The sequence below is a fragment of the Pristis pectinata genome, chromosome 7 (assembly GCF_009764475.1).
Source record: "Pristis pectinata isolate sPriPec2 chromosome 7, sPriPec2.1.pri, whole genome shotgun sequence".
NCBI classification, from domain to species: Eukaryota; Metazoa; Chordata; class Chondrichthyes; order Rhinopristiformes; family Pristidae; genus Pristis; species Pristis pectinata.
The window spans coordinates 86,938,338-86,957,560 of NC_067411.1; the positions used below are offsets into that span (position 1 = coordinate 86,938,338).

General features: G+C 39.5%; 1 protein-coding gene across 8 annotated transcripts in view; it reads right to left on the reverse strand.

Moving 5' to 3' along the window:
- Positions 1-19,223, reverse strand: part of LOC127572750 (3'-5' RNA helicase YTHDC2) — a 69,747-nt gene that overhangs the window by 15,629 nt on the left and 34,895 nt on the right. For 4 of the 8 annotated variants that reach the window (XR_007956675.1, XM_052020339.1, XM_052020342.1 and 1 more), the window contains exons 22-27: positions 18,654-18,780; positions 16,863-17,068; positions 16,305-16,512; positions 10,848-10,957; positions 6,402-6,700; positions 3,431-3,596 (exon numbers count right to left, since the gene is read on the reverse strand). Coding sequence is in view for 7 of the 8 variants with exons in the window: in XM_052020339.1 (XP_051876299.1) it covers positions 3,431-3,596; positions 6,402-6,700; positions 10,848-10,957; positions 16,305-16,512; positions 16,863-17,068; positions 18,654-18,780 (1,116 nt within the window). In the remaining variant the exon portion in view is untranslated. Of the gene's footprint in view, positions 1-3,430; positions 3,597-6,401; positions 6,701-10,847; positions 10,958-16,304; positions 16,513-16,862; positions 17,069-18,653; positions 18,781-19,223 lie in introns of those variants that run through there. The other 4 variants (XM_052020344.1, XM_052020343.1, XM_052020341.1 and 1 more) reach the window with 4 other exon arrangements.

Consider the following 19,223-nt stretch of genomic DNA (forward strand, 5'->3'; position numbering starts at 1 on the left):
CATTTAAAAGACTCTTAGATAGCTACATGAATGATAGAAAAATGGAGGGCTATGTGGGAGGGAAGGGTTAGATAGATCTTAGAGCAGGATAAAATGTCAGCACAACATCGTAGACTGAAGGGCCTGTACTTGGCTGTAGTGTTCTATGTTCTAATGGCACAACGTCCAGCATCTGCCACCAGCTGAGCATTGTTGCCAGCAGACCAGCAAGCACCAAAGGGGTTCTCAACCACTCTTTTTACCACTATCTGCTATTGCTCATGGGCTGGTGCTAGCCACCAGGTGAAAACCCACAACTCTGTCTTACTGGTTCCACAGAAATGTGAGAATCTGAGCATGTACTCAGCCTGTGTGAGTCATGTGATGGTACATCCCAAGAGAAAGTGAGCCCTTCTGACAAGTCACTCTCATGCTTTTGCACTATTCTGTCACAGGAGACGAAGGGTGTGGGACTAGATTTCTACTTTCTTAGAGATCTACTTTCTTAGTAGTTTGAGGAGATTTGGCATTTCATCAAAGACTCTGACAAACCTACAGATGTACAGTGGAAAGCATTCCGACTGGTTGCATCACAGCCTGGTCTGGGAACTCCAGTGCACAGGAATGCAAGAGGCTACAGAGAGTGGTGGACTCAGCCAGTTCCATCACGGGTACAGCTCCCCCCACCATCGAAGACATATACAAGAGGCGATGTCTCAGGAAGGCAATGTCTATCATTAAGGAACCCCACTATCTGGACCAGGTCCTCTTTTCATTGCTACCATCAGGAATGGCGTACAGAAACCTGAATACCCACACCTCAAGGTTCAACAACAGTTATTTCCCCACTGCCATCAGGTTCTTGAACTGACCTGAAAAATCCTAATTCTACCTTGGACGATATTTCCTTCAACTTGTACTGATGTTATTATGTTTATTTTTGTTTATTCTGTTGTGTAAGTTATGTATAAGTTAAGTTATTTTAAGTTTTTGTCATTTACTATATATTGTCATGTTTGTAATGTATTGTGCTGCTGCTGCAAAAAGCTAATTTTCATGGCATTATACCCTGGGTATGTATGCCTGTGACAATAAACTTGACAACAGAGAAACTACTGAACTAGGTCCCGTGCCTAGAATCACTGCCCAGAGTCGATGCACACCTGGGCAGGACAGGAAGGGTCTATCTCACCTTTGAGTTTGGTATGGAGGTTTGCCAGCTGTTAGAGGCACTTCAAGGGTGGTGCCACATGTGGTATAGGGTATAGGCCCCACCCTCAAAGTGCCTTCAACAGCTGGCAAAGTTACGGGCTGGGATTTTGACAGCTGTAAAGGCTGAGGCATTTCAAAAGTTTTTAAGTCTCTGATAAATAATTACGAATTGTTCATATATTTTTCAAGAAATTCATTAAAAACAATTATAATTGAAGTTCTTGAAATAAAGCAAAACAATTAAAATCAATTATTTTCATTCATGAATTAATTAAATTCATTAAAAACAATTATAATTGAAGTTCTTGAAATAAAGCAAAACAATTAAAATCTTAGTTTCCATATACCTAGACACCTATCAATTGAATTCTGTGCCAGATCTAACCTAGCTCAGGTGCTTAGTGAGCATGATTCAGCTCATAAATTTTGAATACTCAAGAGAGAATGTTTTAACATCATTATGCACATTATCGTATACTGATCCCTGCTGAGTTAAAGACGATAAACATATATCGTATGCCATGCAGATGACAAGAGAGGACCCCCATCACCAGTGACAAGAATTCAGAGGTACTGCTCATTTCTACAGCCTCACTTTCTGCATGTATAAATCACAGGGTGGCTGGGTGGCTACCTCCAGTTCCTCAACTCTTCCTCTGGTGCTCTGTACTGTCTTCTACAAGGAGACAGAAACCTATGAATGACAGTAATGGCATGTGTTGAATGAACAAATAGAGAACATGTGGAGACTCATAAGGAGCTTGACATATCCTTAAACACCTGGTGGAGTGTCACTGGGGATGTATGGAAGTGCACTGATGGGGCAGAATTGGTGTACCTACAAGGTAAATTGGTGGATGCTGGATAAACTCATGAAGGTCAGGATGTAGGTAAAAATGCCACTGTGCTCAATTTTCCTGATATTACAAAGCACTTTCAACATTGAAACCAGCAACATGGCACAACAATCAATTCCTGTGGCAACCTCTAGCCACACCTTGATTTCACTGACAGTGGGGAACAGCATCTCCCTGCTTGAACTTATCATCATCATACAACTAGTATCATATCCAGCAAGATTTTAGGAGGTGAGGAACATCTTTAAGCACCTCCATTCCATTGTCACTTTATTTTTTTTCCTCCCAACTCCAGAATTCCTCCTTACTACAAAATTCTAATTTGAAAATGTAATGATTCCTTCTTGTATTATAGACTATTATCTAATGTACTGCATTACCTACAAACTGCACTGATATGTTGACATCATGGTGCTTCATGCTTTTCACCCAACCAAACACAGGAGTAGCACTGTCTACATACAGATAACAATTTTGCTTTTTTCTCAAGTGGGGCTTGTTACAAGAGGGCAAAACAGGCAGATATTTCCTTGGATTCAAGAAGAATGACAATACAAACGAATGAAGAGATGGCTCCTTAAATTATGGAGTTGAAATGAGCTCATGCATATTATTATCCCACTCAACCAGAGAGCTAGGGAAGCCCGCAAACAAAAACTGCTAAACAAGCTGCACCTACTTCTTGGTTTGCTTTGTACCTCTAAACACCAACCATCGCTGACAATTACCAGCATATGCACATCTTAACAGATGATCTTTTCAAAAAAACTTCAGTGGCTGAGAAACACTTCAGGATTTCCAAGGATTCAAACTATACATATCAATTATTTAAACCTCTGAAAGTGCCACAAGGCACACAAAACTTGCAACTTCTCAAATCTAGCGCACAATTCATTTCTTTTCATGATGATTAAGTACACCAACAAATAAGGATTAGATACATACATTATAGATTCAAATAGTTCAAAGATAAATGCAAACAATCTCTTATGTTGTGCATTTCATACGGAATGTTTGGAAATTTATAATTTCAGATGTCAACAGAAAATAAGTCACATCCTAATTAAAAGTCTTGAAGATTATGAAATATTGATTAATGACTGCATATCTCAATGGAATTTTGAGTGGAAGGGCACAATTTAAAATACAACTGTATTATAAATCAAAAGGGAGAATTAAGCTATGGGATGAAAATTGAGGCTATATCTATGATTTTTGGGGAAAAAAACAATTCATTGTTTGAAAGAAAGAATTATTAAGTGACAAAAGAAGCATGTGGGAGAACAGGATTAAGCTGGATTTGTAAAAGGCACATCAAATGGGTTAAATTCTGCATTGTCAGATCTAATGATTCAAAGGGAACATTTCTAAAACATACTTACCTTGCCTGAAGGTGGTGGAGATGGACTGGCACATGGGCTGGGATAGTTACTGCTGTCTGTTGACTTAACAGATGACTGATCTGATCTGTCATCAGAACTCCTCTTTGGATGAAGGAAACCCCTCTCCTTATATCTTTGCTGCTGCTGCTGTGACTTCAACTGTACCCTATAAAAAGTAAATTGATGGGTTATACCTTTTGTTTTAACAAAATAAATCAATATCAAGTTTTGAAGAGTAAAGAGAACGAATATATGAAATAGGAAAACTTTAAAGAATGGAGCAATGGCAGTGTACTGGACTAGTGATCTAATTCTGTGCTACAAAATTCTAATTCTGTCATCTCTGAAAATGTAATTGATTCCTTTCTGTATTAAAACATAGCTGTCCAGGAGGTCACCACCAATTTACATTGATATAGTAACATGGTGACTTATGTTTTTTTACCTAAATATACAGATAATATTTTTTGTAAGTGTGGTTTATTGCATGGGGGTATCACTTCAAGATGGTTTTCAAGGAGAGTATTCATGGAAAATGACAATGCCAACTGATAGATTTCGCATTTCTCAAGATCAGAATGTGTTACCTGTCCAATACATAGATAAATGTATTAATTCTTGTGTTGAATAGGCAATCCTTGCCACAAAGAGATGACTGTAAATAGCTACATAAGCAAAAACAAAATCAGAAATTTCTTGCTAAGGAATGTCCATAATAAGAATATAGTCATTGACCCGAAACCTTTCTTGAGAGGGAATTCACATTTTCACCAACTTGCAGTTGCCAGTGAAGGCCACAAGAATGAGAATCAGACAGGATGTTTGGAAATATATGGTGGCTTGATTAAATGCTCTGTGCCAAATATTTGGATTGATTTGTTAGAAAGTATGACAAAGTGAAGCCATTTTTTCTTTACTGAATTATATATTTTAACAAAATGCGGTAAATATAGAGTTCTGTTAGTCACTGATGTTACATGTTGCAGTATGGTTAATATTTGCATGGTATGAGAAGGTCATGTGCTTTGTGGTATAATTGTTGTTATATGTGGGTAAAGATCCATCTTACTGGAGTTATTTGGCGTTTCTATGTTTTAATAGTTGAACTATTTAATTCCAATTATCTGACCATAATTAGTTTATTTTTGGTTTAAAGGCAGCTAGACACTCTCAAAGATGGTGACTACCTCAAACCCCGCTATGGAATCCCAAATTTTACTATCCTTCCAGAGACCCAATAAAAACTGGCACCTCAAAAGGAGATGACACCCATGATAAACTATTAACAAAGCAGCAAGGAAGCAGGGGGAAGAGGGGGAAAAGTTTTGTCAATTGCTCCTTGATGTAATTCTCTGCCTGACCATACCAGGAGTCAATCTGATGGACCTTCACTGCACTCACTCTACAGCAAGAACACCCTCCTTCAAATAAGGAGAACATAATTCCACATAAAACTCAAGATGTGGTCTCACCTAGGCCCACAAATGCAATAAGACATCGCTGCATCTGTACTTGATTCTTCTTGCTAAGAAGGCCAACATACCATTTGCCTTCTTAACTGCCTGCTGAACCTGCTTGCTTACTTTCTTTGACTGCCGTATGAGGATGCCCAGGTCCATTGCACCTCCCCCTTACATAATCTACTGCTGTTCACGTACTAATCTGCCTTCTTGATTTTGCCACCAAAGTGGAAAATCTCACATTTATATGATGTTTAACTATATCTTGCACATTGTCCTCAGTTTTGGACATCAAACCTCACTCACAATGTCAACAAATATTTCACTGCTAATTTAGTAATAAAGATATTTGAAATAGGGGAAAGATCAGATAACTGTGAGACTTCAATATCGATCAGGTTAATGGATAATTGATTAGATTACCTGCTCAACCAGATCAAATGTTCAACTAACAGTTAAGAAGAAATGGCTTTCATTCTGCTGATCCATTTTAAGGATCCATCTATATTTTATTTGATTAACAGAAACAGATTTTGTTAAAGTTTTAAAATTACATAAAGAACAATACATTATGTCTTTAAAAATTGCTGAGTTAAAATGCTGCAAATTCATCCTTGACAAAGAAATTGTACCATTATTGGCAGGATTCTGAGGAATGAGATTGGATGAGAAAAGGATGTTTCCTGTTGTGGCAGAATCTATAACTAGGAATCACTGTTTAAAAGTAAGGGGTTGACCATTCAGGAGAGATGATAGGAGGCATTATTTTCTCTCAGAACTCATGAGTCTTTGAAACTCTCTTCCTCAAAGGGCAGTGGAAATGTATTTTTAAGGCAGAGATAGGATTAGTTCTTAGAAACATAGAAAACCTACAGCACAATTCAGGCCCTTCAGCTTACAAAGCTGTGCTGAACATGTCCCTACCTTGATTAGCAAGGCGTTGAAAACTTACCAAGGGGAGATGGGAGTGCAGGATTGAGGTTGTAGTCAGATCAATCATGATCTTATTAAAAGGTGTACCAGGTTTGAGGGGCTTCCTCCTAATTCATATTTTGTATTGGCCTTTGTTTATGCTACTTTTCCACTGTGTTAGTTTCAAAGGACTCGAATTAGAAATTCAGGAAGATAAAAGTTTTCAATGATGCATCAGTTCACAAGATGATAAAATGTACATTGACAATTTTGCCAATTGTGAAGGAGTAATTTGAAAGCTAACAGAATGATTAAGAACAATAATTAATGAATCATTTAACTACTATTATCAGGGGTTCAACATCCTGCACACAATAGGTGAGTTATTTTCATTCACACAACCATTCCTCCCTTATATTATTAGATTTTTTTTAGGTGCATACTACATAAACTAGTGAATATTTACTAATTTATTGAGGTGATCCAGTTGGCATCAGACAAAATGTGAACAAATCTTCAATTTTATTCCAGTACATTTAAGATTTGATATGTTTCACAAACCAATTATTACTCATTTTATTGTATTGCTGACATTCTACCTTTCTCTAAATTCCACACTGGAAGAATCATCTGAAAACTCTGTTTCTGCTGAGCTTTTCCTACTGTTTGATCTCCAAGATGAGGAGACTGGAAGCTCTTCTGAAGACATTGGCCTTGGTCTTTGTCCAATCCCTGATGGTTGTTGCAGCCCCGCTGCTTGCTCCTCACTGCTAAGGACTCCAATGATTGCCCTGATAGTTGCTTCATCTACCTGAGTCCAAGGTTTCGATGGAGCTCGCATTCGTCTCAGGAACAGACTATGCCATTTCTGTCGTAACTGCAAGATAAGACTGGCTGCCTACAACAAAACAAATTACGACAAGAAAACAATAAAAATTAGTGCATTTGTAAATATCTAGAATCAGAATCAGGTTTATTATCACTGACTTGTATGGCATGAAATTTGTTGTTTTGCATTTTCACTGGAAGTGTATTGTAATAGCATTCTTTCTATATCAGGAATCTCTTGTTGGTTCTTTATCTTGTTCACCTCTGAAAATTTGTACGGCTAAGATACTTAGAAGTTGACAGGTATATATATCATAATATTAGCAGCTGCCAAAATTGGTACAGTTAATATTTTCTCCTCCATAACCTATCCATTTTTCTTGGCTCAGACTTCCAATTACATTCACACTGTTTTAGATTACTTCAACAAAATTACACTTTCTTGCATGTCCTACTGTATATTGTAAATTACTACAAATATTGCCCAGCCTTATGCAGTATTTCCCTTCTAAATGCATGGCAGGATTGAACCCAGCTCTCTAGCTACTAGCTGTGCCACCATGCCGCCCTCATGGAACTGTAGAAACTACAGAAACTACAACTGATATCAGAATCCTTAATGAAAAAAAAATTGCCTCATATCTATCTTAAATAGATGACCCCTAATTTTTAAATGATGACCCGTTATTCTAGATTCTCCCACAAGAGATAACATCATATCCAAATACACCCTATTAAAATCCCACAGGATTTTATGTTTCAAATCAAGTCACCTCTCATTCTTCTAAACTCCAACAGATACAAGCCTAGCTTGTCCAGCTTTTCCTCTTAAAACCCACCTATTCCTGGTGTTAGTCCAGTAAACCTCTTAACTGCTTCCTGTGCTGTTGAACTGTTGGGGAGGGTTTAAACTAGTTTGGCAAGGGGATGGGATCTAGAGTGATAGGTCAGAGGTTGGTGCATTTAGTACAGAGTAGATACAGACTGTGAGGAAGGATAGGCATTTGAAAGGGCAAAACTGCAGTTAGATGGGCTGAAGTGTGTCTACTTTAATGCAAGAAGTATCAGGAACAAGAATGATGAACTTAGAGCATGGATAAGTATATGGAACTATGACGTGGTGGCCATTACAGAGACTTGGCTGTCACAATGGCAGGAATGGCTGCTGGATATTCTGGGGTTTAGATGTTTCAAGAGGGACAGGGGCGGAGGTAAAAGAGATGGGGGAGTGGCTTTGCTGATCAGGGACAGTGTCACAGCTGTAGAAAGGGAGGACATCCTGGAGAGATCGCCTACTGAGTCAGTGTGGGTGGAAGTCAGAAACAGGAAGGGAGCGATCACTCTATTGGGAATATTCTACAGACCCCCCAATAGCAGCAGAGACACTGAGGGGCAGATCGAGGGGCAGACTTTGGAGAGGTGCAAAAATAACAGGGTTGTTGTCATGGGTAATTTCAACTTCCCTAATATTGATAGGCACCTCCCTAGTGTAAGGAGGATAGATGGGGCGGAGTTTGTTAGGTGTGTCTGGGAAGGATTCCTGACACAGTATGTGGACAGGCCAACTAGGGGAGAGGCCATTCTGGACCTGGTACTAGGCAATAAGCCTGATCAGGTTTCAGATCTTTCGGTGGGAGAGCATTTTGGAGACTGTGACCATAACTCCTTGAGACCTTTACCATGGCCTTGGAGAGGGATAGGAGCAGACGATATGGGAAGGTATTTAATTGGGGGAGGGGGAATTATGATGCTATTAGGCAGGAAGTTGGGAGCGTAAATTGGGAACAGATGTTCTTGGGAAAGTGCACAATGGAAATGTGGAGGTTGTTTAGGCAGTACTTGCATGGGCTTCTGGATAGGTTTGTCCCATTGAGGCAGGGTAAGGATGGTACAGTGAAGGAATTGTGGTTAACAAGAGACGTAGAATGTCTTGTCAAGAGGAAGAAAGAAGCTTACCTAAGGTTCAGAAAGCATGCATCAGACAGGGCTCTGGAGAGTTACAAGTTGGCCAGGAGGGAGCTTAAGAATGGATTTAGGAGAGCTAGAAGGGGGCATGAGAAGGCCTTGGCAAGTAGGATTAAGGAAAACCCCAAGGCATTCTACATGTATGTGAAGAATAGGAGGATGACTAGAGTGAGGGTAGGACCGATCACGGATAAAAGAGGAAACACGTGCCTAGAGTCAGAAGAGGTAGGGGAGGTCCTTAATGAATACTTTGCTTCAGTATTCACCAGTGAGAGAGACCTTGACGTTTGTGAGGATGGCGTACGACAGGCTGATACACTAGGGCATGTCGACGTGAGGAAAGAGGATGTGCTGGAACTTTTGAAAAACATTGGGATAGATAAGTCACTGGGACTGGACAGAATATATCAAAGGTTATTACGGGAAGTGAGGGAAGAGATTGCTGCACCTTTGCGTCCTCACTGGCCACAGGAGCAGTGCCAGATGATTGGAGGGTGGCAAATGTTGTTCCTTCGTTTAAGAAAGGGAGTAGGGATAGCCCTGGGAATTACAGACCAGTGAATCTTACTTCAGTGGTGGGCAAATTACTGGAGAAGATTCTTAGAGACAGGATTTATGGGCATTTGGAGAAGCATAGGCTGATTAGGGACAGTCAGCAGGGCTTTGAGAGGGGCAGGTCGTGCCTCACAAGCCTGATTGAATTCTTTGAGGATGTGACAAAGCACGTTGATGAAGGTAGAGCAGTGGATGTGGTATATATGGATTTTAGTAAGGCGTTTGATAAGGTTCCTCATGGAAGGTTCATTCAGAAAGTCAGGGGGCATGGGATCCAGGGAAACATGGTTGTGTGGATTCAGAATTAGCTTGCCCATGGAAGACAGAGGGTGGTGGTAGATGGACTGCATTCTGGCTGGAGGTCAGTGACCAGTGGTGTTCCACAGGGATCTGTTCTGGGGCCCCTGCTCTTTGTGATTTTTATAAATGACTTGAATAAGGATGTGGAAGGGTGGGTTAGTAAGTTTGCTGATGACACGAAGGTTGGTGGTGTTGTGGATAGTGTAGAAGGTTGTTGTAGATTACAACAGGACATTGATAGGATGCAGACCTGGGCTGAGAAGTGGCAGATGGAGTTCAACCCGGAAAAGTGTGATGTGATACACTTTGGAAGATTGAATTTGAAGGCAGAATACAAGGTTAACGGCAGGACTCTTAGCAGTGTGGAGGGATCTTGGGGTCCACATCCATAGATCCCTCAAGGTTGCAGCGCAGGTTGATAGGGTTGTTAAGAAGGCATATGGTGTGTTGACTTTCATTAGTTCAAGAGCCATGAGGCAAAGTTGCAGCTCTATAGATCTCTAGTTAGAACACACTTGGAGTATTGTATTCAGTTCTGGTCATTATCGGAAGGATGTGGAAGTTTTAGAAAGGGTGCAGAAGAGATTTACCAGGTTGCTGCCTGGATTGGAGAGCATGTCTTATGGGGATAGGTTGAGTGAGCTAGGGCTTTTCTCTTTGGAGAGGAGGATTAGAGAAGACTTGATAGATGTGTACAAGGTGATAAGAGGCATAGATCAAGTGGACAGTCAAAGAATTTTTCCAAGGGCGAAAATGGCTAACACAAGGGGGCATAATTTTAAGGTGATTGGAGGAAGGTATGGGGGGGGATGTCAGAGGTAAGTTGTTTTTTTTTACACAGAGAGTGGTGGGTGTGTGGAACGCATTGCCGGCAGAGGTTGTGGGGGCAGATACATTAGGGACATTTAAGAGACTCTTAGATAGCCACATGAATGATAGAAAAATGGAGAGCTATGTGGGAGGGTTAGATAGATATTAGAGCAAGATAAAATGTCGGCACATTGTGGGCCAAACGGCCTGTACTGTGCTGTAATGTTCTATGCATTAACATTTTTTGTTAAATAAGGAGAATACTGTACATAGTACTCCAGATGTGGTTTCACTAACACCCAATATAACTGAAGCATAAGCTAGCAATTCCCATTGTATTCTGTTTTCTTTCCTAATTACTTACTTACAATAAAATGAACTGAAATCTTAGGACTTTACTTTTAAAAATGCTCAGCATGTTGGATTTTTAGATTGCACATTCTATCATATAAAAAGCAAAATCAGAATAACATCTGGAGAGGTGATCTTAGAGTGGCAGGGCACATTCCCATATCAGGTTAGCATGTTTGTACGCCAATAAATCAACAAATAAAATCAACAAAAACATATACTCAGAAATTACTTACTTCTGGATCTATTCTAAAATTCAGCCATTCTTCCAGTTTCAAAGTTGCCATCTTGGAAGTGGATTTGTCCTCCATTTCACTGTCACTGCTATCATTGGTGACACCATCTACTACACATAACATTGGATAGAAAATTTGTAATAAATAGTCTTTTGACTTGGTTTCTTCTGCAGAAACAGCTGCGTGAACTAAGCTAAACACATTTCAAGTATTCATACGAAGAGATTTTAGTAAAACGTCAGGCTTGATTCAGTGAAAGCATCCTTGTAGGTTCATCCCACACGAGCACATCATCTAAACTGACAACTCTGCATGGTACTGATGGAATGCTATTACAGATAACATCTTTCCAATTAACATTAAAGCAAAGCCCCAACTGCTCTCGCAGTTGGATATGAAGAGGCAAAAGGGAATTCTCTTTGGTATCCAAGCCTGTATTAATTTCTCAATCATTTGGTTATCTTCCTGCCGTTTGTGGAACCTGACGTATGCAGAAATTGACCTCAGCTTTTCCTCTCATTACAACTAAGGCTACAGCACTTAAATACTTAAGGGTAAAGTGTCTTGGAGCATCCCTTTGTCATGGAAAAACATTTTTTTGCCATTTATTTATTTACAGAATTTGGACAGCTCTGACAAGGCCAGCATTTATTTGCCACCCCTAATTGTCCTCTTGAATTGAGATACCTTTCCAAGTCAGAATGCTGTGCTACTTGAAAAGAAACATCCAAGTGACATTCCTAGCTGTCAGCTGCCTTTATCCTTGGAGACACAAGAGACTGCAGATGCTGGAATCAGAAGCAACAAACAATCTGCTGCAGGAACTCAGTGGGTCATAGAGTCATAGAGCAATACAGCACGGATACAGGCCTTTACAGTGCATGCCGACCATGGTGCCCACCCAACTCGTCCCAATTTCTTGTGTTCGGCCCATATCCCTCTAAGCCCCTCCCCTCACCTATCCAAGTGCTTCTTAAATGATACTATTGTAACTGCCTCAACCACTTCCTCTGGCAGCTCATTCCATATACGGACCACCCTCTACGTGAAAAAGCTGCCCCTCAGGTCCCTTTTAAATCTTTCCCCTCGCACCCTAAATCTATGTCCCCCAGATTTGGGCTCCCCTACCCTGGAGAAAAGACTGTTCCCTTCCACCTTATCTATGCCTCTCATAATTTTAAACACTTCTATATTTAACCACGTACTTTTTAGTACAGAGTGACCAAAACTATACATAGTACTCCAAATGCAGCCTCACCAATAACTTATACAACTGCAACATAATGTCCCAACTCCTATACCCAATGCCCTGACTGATGAAGGCCAGTGTGCTAAACGCCTTTTTCATCACTCTGTCTACCTGTAACACTGCTTTCAACGAACTATGCACCTGTACTCATAGGTCCCTCGGTTCCATTGCACTCCCTAGTGCCCTACCATTCATAATAGAAGTCCTACACTGGTTTGACTTTCCAAAATGCATCACCTCACACTTATCTGTATTGAAATCCATTTGCCACTTCTCGGCCCACTTCTCTAACTGATCAAGATCCCCCTGTAATCCACGATAACCTTCTTCACCATCAACAACACCTCCTAATTTCGTGTCATCCGCAAACTTACTGATCAAGCCTTGTGCATTCACATCCAAATTATTTATATAAATAACAGGTAACAAGGGTCCCAACATCGACCCCTGCAGCACACCATTAGTCACCAGCCTCCATTCCAAGAAACAACCTTCATCCACCACCCTCTGCTTCCTACCTCTGAGCCAATTTTGAATCCACCTAACTAGTTCTCCCTGGATTCTATGGGACCCAACCTTCCAGACCAGCCTATCATGCGAGTACCTTGTCAAAGGCTTTGCTAAAGTCCAAATAGACAACATTCATTGCCCTACCCTCATCTATCTTTTTGATGACCTCTTCAAAAAACTCAAAGATTCATCAAGCATGACTTTCCATGCACAAAGCCATGCTGACTCCTCCTAATCAGACTTTCTCTATCCAAATGCTGGTAGATCCTGTCCCTCAGAACTCCCTCCAGTGACTTCCCCACTACTGATGTCAGGCTGACTGGCCTGTCGTTCCCTGGCTTGTCCTTGCTACCCTTCTTAAACAACATTAACTACCTTCCAGTCTTTGCGAACTTCACCAGTGGCTAACGATGAAGCAAATATCTCTGCAAGGGTTCCGTAATTTCTACTCTAGCCTCCCACAAAATCCGAGGATGCACTTGGTCAGGCCCTGGGGATTTATCCGCCTTAGGGCACTGTAAGGCTGCAAATACCTTGTCCCTGGTAATATGATTGTCCTTCAAAACATCTCTACTTGTTTCGCTTATCTCTTGAGCAACCATGATTTTCTCCTCAGTAAAAATCCCACCCATCTCCTGTGGCTCGAGACATAGGCAACCCTGCTGATCTCTAAGGGGACCTACTCTCTCCCTAGCCATCCTTTTACTATTAATATAGCGATAGAACCTCTTGGGATTTTCTTTAACTTTACCTGACAGATCCATCTCATACCCTCTCTTTGCCCTCCTGATTTCCTTCGTGTATTCTTAATCTTTTTATCGTCATCAAGGCATTCACTTGTCGCTGACCTCCTAAACACAATGTATGCTTCCTTCCTTTTTTGACCAGAGCCTCAATATCTCTCATCAGCCAGAGTTCCCTAAACTTGCCAGGTTTAACCTTCACCCCAACAGGAACATGCTGTCCCTGGACACTTGATATCATACTCTTAAAAGCCTCTCACTTGCCATTCATTCCTTTCCCTTCAAACAGGCTCACCCAATCAACCTCTACTAGATGCTGCCTAATTCCCCCAAAATTAGCCCTGCTCCAGTTTAAAACCCTCACCCGTGAACCTGTCCTATCCTTTTCCATCACTGTCTTAAAACTAATAGAATTATGGTCACTAGAGCCAAAATGCTCCCTGACTGCCACTTCAGTTACTTGCCCTGCCTCATTCCCAAAGAGTTCCAGTATTGCACCTTCCTGTGTGTGTGTGTGTGTGTGTGTGTGTGTGTGTGTTTGTGTTTTGGTGGGGGGAGGGGAGAAGAAATTGTCGATGCTCTCAGTCAAAACCCTGCATCAGGACTGAGAGTGAGTTACCTCAGGCCTCCAGTCTCACCATTCCCCCTCTTCTCTTGATATCACTTATCTTCCCTCTCCACTCAGTGCTGATGCAGGGTTAATCTGAAATGTTGACAATTCCTTTCCCCTCACAGATGCTGCTCAACCCACTGAGTTCCTCCAGCAGATTGTTGTCTTTATCCATCATGTTAGAGGTTATGGATGTATGAAATGATGTTGGAGTAGTCTTGACAATTTTGTGCACTATGTAAATAGTAAACACTACAGCCACAATATGTCAGTGGTGAGTGGAGTGAAATTTAGTGTCGTGTATTGAGTGCCAATCATGCAGACCACTTTGCTCCAGATGGTGAAAAACTGGAGTATTATTGGTGCTGTACTCATCCACACAAGTGGAGAGAATTTCATCACACTTCTAAATTGTGCTATGAGTGCACAATATTTTAAGTTGGTTTATTCTTTCTAACGAAATCATCCAACAGGCAAGGTAGTGCTTGGTCCAGACCGCACTCCTGGTCACCTCCTGCAGGATGTCCATGGTTGGTTTCAGCTTTTGCTGCTGCTCTGCTCCCAATGATCTGGAGCTTTCAAATGCCACAGCCTTCCCACAAGGGGATAAGTGATCAGAATCAGTGATGACACCTCAGATGGTACAAGCTTCCACACTACCTTGTGATAGTTGTCTGACAACTTGTGCCGTCAGAAGTTGCTCTCTGATCATCCCTAAATTTTATGTTTATTTAAATAATTCTAAAAATTAGGTTTACTTAAACCTTATGTACATTAATTTTACAATTATTCATGAAAATAATGGGCATATTATAGGGTTTCAGAATATTTTCTTTACAAAAAAGGAGTAACCTACTAGGCTAGATCACGTGGACATAGGCTCCAACCGGCTAACTGCAGTGCTTCCATCAGTAATGGAAACTGCTCTCAATCCACAGGGATTATCCTGTGCTTCCTGTTGTATGCTTTTTAATCCTCAATTCCACTCCCTTTCTAACCTGCTTGATGGTGCCCTCCTACACCACCATAGTAAGGCCCAATGTAAACTAGAAGAACAACATTTTATCTTCTATGAAAGCACTTTGCAACCTTTTGGAATAAACACTGAATTCTCCAGTATCGGGTAAACTGCTCTCTCATTGTTTCCCATTATCCTGCTCATGTCCCTTTCTGTTTCTATAAAATGCCTTGCTAGCAGTCAGTACCTATGCCCCATATCACCCGATCTGTCTTAACCCATCTCCATTTGTCTTTTGTCTTACACCTCATTCCTGACCCTAAACGATGCCTGGCTGAGTTCTTCCAGCATCTGATTTTGTTTCAGGATGATCCAGATTTGCACTGCATCACAGAAACATGGAACACGCATGCCACGTCCAGCCAGTAATTCCCCACAGAAGTGAGATCCAGCCCAAATGTCTTACTCCACTTTATTCTTCAAATTACAAAACCCATAAATTATTATCAGAATATTTAATGGCTCCCATTAAAACAACATTTCCATGTTAGCAGGATTTCAGAAAGATGTACAATGCGTTGCACATCATTTATTTTAATAGATAAGCAAAAGTCCATGGTTAAATATTTAATGCTTTTTTTGTTGAATTATGGAAAGTGAGACTTCTCCAATGATTAAAGCTCGCAAACAAAAATCTATGGGGATGACAAATTTCATAGTGTACATTTGTTACTACTTTGTCAAGCAAAAATCCACAGCAAATTTCTGCCTCTAAGTTGATTATAGTCTGAATCTGATGAAAGATTTACAATGCTGAAGCACACTTTCCTCTTTAGGCTTATACCCTTTAAATCACAAACTAGATTTGTACTTTTGATTCCCTCCGGTACAATCTACTTTTAGCTGTGCAAGCACAGTTAGGCCTTAACACCATCCCCCTAGGAAGGGCAGAAGGAAATCTCAAAGTATTCATTGATGAGGAAAAACATTTCCACCAGATATTCTGTGGATATTTCAACAACAATGAATAATTTTATTGCTTCTTTATCCACCTTACTTATCCACAATTAATTTTATCTGCCATTGAACTCCCTACATGCAAACTAAACTCAACTCATCTGCGACCAGTGCTGCTTTCTTGACTTCACTGACTCCCACAGTTTACAAGCAGAAAAGTTTAATGAAAGAAATAAATTATCATGTGATTGCTTTTGTTTTAAAATCTACAAAACACATTGCAAAGAGCTCATAAAGCTGGCTTCTAACAAATTTTACTTGTTCTTTATACTTGGAGATTTAAAAAAAAACATTATTTAGATTTCAGAAATTTAAAAAGGTACATTTTTATTTACACCAAAAATATATTAAAAAGTTAATTCTGACTCACTGTATGTGTTACCTCGAGGGGAAGAAGGCTCTTGTAACGCACTGCTTGATAGTCTAGCTGGACCACCAAATAAGGCCACAGAGATTGGTGTTACAGCGGAACAGCACCGTATATTAGCAATTCTGTGTGCTCTCATCATTTCATCATAAATAAGCCAGTCAGTGGGCAGTGCTTGAACAGCCACGGCTTGTCCATTTGCTGGTGGAATCTGGTACAAAATTAAGTTTGCTATTAGAATCATAGATTTGTTACAACACAAAATGAGGTCCACAGACTCTGTGCCAGCCTTCTTCAGAGCAATGCAGTTACTTATAGTCCTGTAAAATTTTTACCTTCGGATATTTATGCAATTCAATTTAAAATCCATAGTACACATACAAATCTTCAGATGAGAAATAAAAATGAAATACTACAGATATTTGAATACAGTGATCAAATCACAATGTTATTTCTTTAACTAAATAAATCAAGTTTTTTTTTAAATTCCGAGTTTTGATCCCAGAGTTTTGAAAAAGATCCCAGACTAACCTCATAATGGCAATAAAGTGCAGGTCCTACCTTCTTATATTGTGGTTGGCTAAGAACTGAGGTAGGATGAAATCTGACTTTTTTCTCTTTAGATCCAGTCAACATTAAATTCTCTCGGTCTACATGGATGAGATTTGGGTACATCCCTGCAACTAATGCAGCTTTCACTACAGCCCAATTCTCAGAGTTTGTGTTCACATCTCGAATGTCACCTCCTCCTCGTGCCCTTACAAAACCTGGAGAATAATATTAAAATGGTTAAAGGAAATCAACAAGGATAGATAATAATCAAGTCAAACTGCAATGCAATGTATACAAATGGAGTGCATGACGATGTTCACTTGAAGCTAACCAGGAGTTAAGGACAAATTTAATAAATGTCAAGTTAGTTTTCTTTTAGTTATTTGGAAGTCACAGTTGTATGCCTCTTGCTTCAGAACAATCAATCTACTAACAGAAACACAAACTTTTCTCAAACCAGGCAAGAAAATATGATAAAACCCTCCTCAGATTGCTACTGAGAAACCTCCACTTGTACAAGGTGTAGCAAGAAGTGAATGATGATCGATGTCCTGGCATTCAGTACCTTGATTCCCAGCCATGAATGTGAAAAAAGCAGTTAGGTACCCAAGTTTTGAACATACATATTTGCCACGGCTTTCACCGGTCTATGGTAATGCCAAATACCCACTATATATGAAAGCCTATATAGTGGAAAAATAATACTCGGAATGAAGATAGTGTTTTATCCTCTGTAACTTTCACATTTTCATTCTATGTCCCTCTCTCCCCATGTCCCTTATTTTGAATATTTATGAATTATTATATACTTACAGTGATTCAGGTTATTATTGAATAAAAGCCCATTGAGCCAAACAGCAAGGGTAACTGTGTTGTCAAATGTGATGGACAAAAGGTGAAAAGTCTGATATTTAAAAGGAGCACTGAGGGTTACTTTACACAAATAAACTGCAGAAAAAAATGATTATTTTTAATGTTATTTAATCTGAATATTCACATTATCAGGCATCACATATTGAACATAATTTGAATAAACAATTTTGTATGTTGATCACAAAATAAAAAACATAGTAATTTAAATTTCTGTATCAATTTTTGTGTTGGTTGGAATGCAAGAATGAAGTTAAATGCATGATGGTCAAATAAATACTTAAAGGGTGCGGTATAGTCTGGATGGTGTTGATATTTAATACATTTTAGATATAAAGGGGAAAGAATGTTGGAAGGGGAGAGAGGAAGGGGTGTGGTTCATGTGAAAATCCCTCCTCTTGAAAGTCATGTGTCATTTCAGCTCCCAACAATGGATTTAGCCTGCATTTACAATATAAATGAAAAACAAAAGGCAGAAATAAACTGTATTGGAGCAGCACCACTGTGGGTATTCATTTGTTGAAAACAAAATCAAATTACTTTGGTTTTAAGATTTTAAAGAAAGTCAGCATAGTTTACGATAAGTGCTTACAGAAAATAAAAATATTTTCAAACAAATTTCTACAAATGTGAAGATGAATTTTTAGACGCAACATATTTATGTTTGTACCTACTGGTTCTTCTACAACTTTTTTTTAGAAAATTGATTTTGTGATCAAGGGAACATATCTTGGGAATGAAAGTGGAGCAACTGAACAAACATCAGAACAGAAACTAGAAAAAATATCATCCAACATGCAATGAGCTATAATAGTGATCAATAGATAATTTGCCTTTCAAAGTATTATGAAATGCTTTTAGTTAAACTGATTACAGACCACTGGTTAATAAATTTGAGCTTCTTTAATCTCACCTCTAAAATGGGTTTACCTGAAGCTCTGAGCTGTCCTAATAATTGTGTCCTCATGCCAATAATGATTTCCATTGTAGCCTGAGAAAGGAAATTCTTTTCACAGAATGCTCTCTCCCAGCCATCGCTGCGAGCTTTTTGCCAAGCCTAGCAGAAAAAATATATTTGAAATCAAAATGAATATCTAAGCACACAAAAAACTAAACTTTTACATTACTGAGTCAACAATCAGCAACAATTTTTGATGGATTAACAACTATCCCTGCTGGAGTGCCAAAGATTTGAAGCTTATAGAATACTAATGCCATTCATTTACATCTGGAATAGCCAAAAGCAAATGAAAAATTCACCCATTCTTATTGTTATCATATTTGGTATAGTGTTAAGTTTAGAAACGTTCCTTACAGAAAATGAAAGAAATATTCCCTCTGGAATTATGCACCAATGTTATTAGGCTGGTAATCCAAAACCAAGATTAATATCCAAATTTATTTAAATTCCACTGCATGAGTATTTTAACTGTTTTTTTAAAATGGCAAATAAAAACCACAGTAACTGTCCACAGATTTTTGAAACTGTTCCAAAACCTA